Source organism: Propithecus coquereli, unplaced genomic scaffold (assembly GCF_000956105.1).
Source record: "Propithecus coquereli isolate 6110/MARCELLA unplaced genomic scaffold, Pcoq_1.0 Scaffold700, whole genome shotgun sequence".
NCBI classification, from domain to species: domain Eukaryota; kingdom Metazoa; phylum Chordata; class Mammalia; order Primates; family Indriidae; genus Propithecus; species Propithecus coquereli.
In genome coordinates, this window is record NW_012153064.1 from 272221 (window position 1) to 277286 (window position 5066).

The following is a 5066-nucleotide window of genomic DNA, read 5'->3' on the forward strand; positions in this document are numbered from 1 at the left end:
AGTAGCTCATTTCTACCCCTCCCCCACCTTATTATCAAAAATCAAATAGGATAAGCAAAAACAAGGATAAGAAAAATACTGAAACACACATAAGTCCTAAGGAATCTGATGAAATCAATTTGGGCAGGGTGTGAGGATGACAAAATAAAGAGGAAAAGCATTTAGGTAAGCAGGAAGTATACCTTCTATAAACCTACTAAAATAGAAATATGTCATTCTCAATCTGCAGGTATTTTATTCTGCTGAGATTTTTCAAAAGTTTTTCTTTGGATGATATAGATAGGTACAATCTCATGCTCTCAAAGCACCCCAAGTTTTAGGCTGTGGTGCCAATCCCTTGTTCTAATGCTAAAAACATCAAAAACTGATTGAAATCTAACAAGGTCCTCCTGATCACAAATGAACTGGGTTCACTTTGGGTGCCTTGAGAACAATTCTTCAAATTGAGCCTCCTAATTAAGCTCCAGCCAGATAATGCTGGTCAACTTTTTCACCTGAATTGGGACCAATCTAAAGAACTAAAAATCCAGAGCATTACTTACTGCTTCTTTACTTTGAAATAATGGGAAAATGCTAGGCTAAATAAAATAGCTACTTAATCAAGGTAAATTATTTAATACTTCTGTAGCCAGCACTTTTACTGTCTGTACACAAGCTAGTCCTCACTCTTTCTTGCCAACCAAATGCTGGTTTTCTTAGAGGTCAACACCGTCAGCACCAAGGAGTGAACAACAGGCTCAGGTCCATGACGGAAACCCCACTCTTTTGCCAGTGCATGTTCCATGACTGGGTTCCGGCCAAAGAGCCAAATGAAGAAAGCCTCTCTGACAACCTCAGCACTGCCTACCTTAAGTCAGTCTGCCTGTTAAAAGAAAACTAAATGTCTGTTACTTGCAGCCAAATATATCCTAATTGATAAAATTTCTGAATAGCAAGTTTCCAACGAGACTAGTGGCTATGCATAAATTCTGAGCACTAAAAATTTCCCCTCGAAGAAAAAAAAAATCATTTGTCCTGTCTCCAGGAGAAAACATGGCATTTATCTGCTCCAGGTATATTCACTTAATTTCAGACGTGAAGATTTTTCAATCAGTGATTAGTAACAGACACAACATACATTCCGGGGAGGTCCACGGCGTCTGCCATAGTACCCACGTCTGTAACGGCGCCGATCAGCAGCATAGCGACTCCCTTCTACGGGAACTCCATCTGGGCCAGTCACGTTGGCTGCCTCTGCACCCTGGGAAAGAAAATAAAGATGGCCTCAAAATTAAAAAGATAAGTTAAGCCAAAGAACAGCCTTGGACAGGTAGAGTATAGGACTGGCAGAACATACTAAGAATTCCGACTGTGATCTCAAAAGCAGACCCAAGTTCGAACAAGGCGAACAAGGTGCTTGATGTCCTGATTTAAACATATATGGCCTGTATGTTCACACAACCCAAGCTTTGCTTTCTTGTCTGGTTATGGCAAGTTCAAGAGCAGTATGTACCTCTTTAAAAAGCACATACTAGTAAATACAACACAACTATAAAAGGAGAGGTAGTGCTATACCAAAAAGAATATTCCTATATGGAAAAGAATTGAGATACTGTTATTTTTCTGGAATATGTTGAAATTTATGTTACTCTAAGAGGTACCAAGAGAATCTGTACTCATGGGCTCACACGGCTCTGTCTAGCACTAAATTATTGAAAAGTGAAACTTCTCCCACGTTGGCTGCAACAGGAAGAAAGAAGTCCTTGATTTAGTAACACAGTCTCCACACATGTAGTTTTTCTTTAGACTTTCCTATTACCCTTGAGACAGAGTTCTTATCCTCATATGGACAAATGGATAAAGTAATACTTCAAAAACATTAAAAAATTAGGATAAAGGAGATTCAAAAGAGTGTATCTCACACCCTACAGATCAGTTTGTAGAATTCCAAGTTCTGAAAACATGAAGAAGTGAAATCAATCTGGCAAAACACATCTTTAAGAACTGGATAGGATATGAGAGATTATCACAGGCCAGCATTAGCTAGCGGGTAATTTGAAATTCCCAAGAGATTTGTAAGACACCCTAGGTACCACACCGGTAAAGACGACCACTTAAATTTCTGTATCAAATGAAATGGTTTTCTTTTAGAACAGTCTGAGAGTTTCTAAGAACATGGACTATGGAATGGTGTGCATGTGTGTGGAAAGGACTCGTGCATGGGAGTTAACCAGCCTTTCATTCAGTTACTCTATAATTCGGCTGCCATGGCAATTGTACCAAATGCAGTTTTAAGACGTTTTTAATCTTAGTCAATATTGTTTTACTGATATCTATAATAGAGTGTTGATTAAAAACAAAGCATAAAGGACATTACTAATATTGGGATTAAACATAAAACAGCATTTAAAAATTCTGTAGATAGTCTTCAAGATGATCCATCAGCTTCTTAGATTGAATTCACCTGAACAAAGCTGGTACCGTCTATCACGATGCCTTCAGCTTCCCAAAATCCAAGCCAAACAGAGAAAATACAATGAATTTAACTTGAATTTATAAGCAGAAATGTTTACCCATCAGTGTGAAAACTTTATTCTGATAAAAAGAAATCTTTCTCTCCAAAGCGTTTATCTATTAAATCTTTTTAATGCCATAAAAGTTAAATTTTAATCTATTCTTAAATACATATATTTGGTACAAAAATAAAACTTACTTTAAAATTTTGAGAAATTAGCTTTTCCTTCCATAAACAGAGTTCATCATTTATTGAGAAATTAAAATGACTTTTTCAGTATATTGAGGAATGTTTACAATAACAGTCAATAATAAAAAATATTTCTCCTTAAAAGTCACTTCCTCCTATTATCCAAAAATTCCAGAATAATGTCACTTCAGAGGGCTGAGAGACCATCTATTGTGCAACAAAACTGTGTGCTAGCACGCTTTGATGCCACCCACGATGTCCCTCACCTTCTCTCCTTCAACCACATCAAACTCTACAGTTTCTCCATCTCCTACACTGCGCAGATATTTCCGTGGGTTATTCTTCTTGATGGCAGTCTGTCAAGAGAACACAGAGTTTTATCTGAAGTATGTTTCAATATTGGTCACAGATTTCATTGTTTTCAAGTTTACTAGAGTGAACTGGAAGAAACTGTTGACCTCTTATTACTTTTAAAAAATTATTCTCCTGCTAATCTGGATCTCCACAACAACAAAACAAACAAAAGCACTAAAACTACATTCCATGTCACTTTGTGTTATTCTTCAAATTTCATCTCGACAGGTGGATTAAACAGACGCGTGTTTCTACTGTAACAGTGTGTACAGTTGTTACATGCTGCTGTCACAGCCTAGCTTCCTCAAACCATTAAGGTTCTGAGATGCAGCCTGTAGCCCCATCAGCAAGGGGGAGACATGCCTTCAATGTTGCATACACATACCAACGCGTATTTTAGGTATAGAAGGTTTTATAGACAAGAGAAACTGCTAACTTCAAAAAGAATTTTAAAAATGTATGTATATGAGGGGGGTGATCACAGAAAAAAAGGAATTTAAAAATGCCAAGGAGATAAATATTTCTGATAGAGTAAACAAAATAACCTTAAGAATCAAAACAGTAGTAATAATCTGGCCTTCCCTCTCCCTCCCATTTTATGGATGAGTCAATATGAGGCTAACAGTTAAATGATTTATCTGAGGTCACAAAGATAACAGCCCTAGGGATGACGGGGTGGGGAGGAGAGGGAGTTCATATTGCTGTACTCTATCTGTATAATATTTATTCACCATTTTTCCTATCATACCGCATAGCATGTCAACCAATTGTAGTATATTCTCTGATAATACATTAAAAGGTTAATGAGGTGTTAATCTTTATTAAATATCTACACATAAATAACTGCTTATGAATAGGTCTCTCTCTCTCTCTCTCTTTCAATGGAAGGCAAAGAGTAATTCCTGCAACCGATATTCACTTCTTTGGCTGGTATCTCTAAACAGTTAAAGGGGCTTGAGTTTCTATGGAACTAGGTCAACCTTATTTTATAAAGCGATTAAGCATGTGTAATCCAGCCCTTCCCCTACTCTGAGTAGGAGGGAGAAAAAGAAGAGTGAGCCAATAGAGCAGATACCTCACCCACAGAGGAAAAAAAGGCAGTTCAGGACAGGAGAAATGCGCACGCAGCAGGAACATTCAGCCACTCCAAAAACAGCCCCTCCCTGCCAGCTCGTTCCCTTTTTCCTGTTCAACTGGGCAAGCCTCAACACATTGAGGTGACTCATCACACGGGGGCTGGATTCAGGTCATATACTCACAGGTTAATAAAGCTGGCCACCAGTACAGAAACTGTGAGGACTTTCACTCTAGTAGTCATCAGATACAGAGTTCTCACCCCAAAAAGTTCTGTTAACTTCCAGATATTATAAGCAACACTTCCTTTCAGTCTGTTACACCTTAAAGTCACTGTATCTGAACAAAAAATCTACTCAAATCATCTAGGTACAATTGATATATCCAGTCAAGCAGAAATACTAAACAATGGAAACCACAACTGGAGAGCTTCTTTTTAGATATCACTATCTCCAACTCCTACACCCCACCCCAATACACACACACATTCCTAAACAGAAGGAAACAAAAATATAGAAAATCAGATGCTTGACAGAGCCCTGCAGGGGAATGTGCTGGCGTTCGTACCTGCTGCTATACCTTCCTTATTGTTACATGCTAAGAACGACACATATATTTCAGACAGTTCATTAAAAACTAAATCTACAAAAAGAACATACAGTAAGGATAGGTATTCCTTCTCTTAACTTATTTTGTAAAGCAAGTCCAGGATACATGATAATAATAGAATAAAAAACATCGTAGGCTAACAATATGAAGAAAGACTGAGAGACCTCATTCAACAGGACTACCCTGGGAACTGCAAGTTTTCTCAGGCCCTACCATCTGCGTCTCTGTGCTCTTTAAGAACTGCCATGACAGAGGAGCTTTAACCAATACCTACCCAGCCAGGTTGGCTCCAGCCAAACATTGAGGAGGAACCACAACATCAGAATAGGATGTTAACGTGGAAACA

At 38.1% G+C, this 5066-nt stretch overlaps 1 protein-coding gene across 1 annotated transcript in view; it reads right to left on the reverse strand.

The window, feature by feature from the left end:
• YBX3 (Y box binding protein 3) overlaps positions 1-5066 on the reverse strand; it is a 25155-nt gene that overhangs the window by 7877 nt on the left and 12212 nt on the right. Inside the window, exons 3-4 of the mRNA XM_012661255.1 lie at positions 2950-3042; positions 1118-1240 (exon numbers count right to left, since the gene is read on the reverse strand). Coding sequence (XP_012516709.1) covers positions 1118-1240; positions 2950-3042 — 216 coding nt within the window. The remainder of the gene's footprint in view (positions 1-1117; positions 1241-2949; positions 3043-5066) is intronic.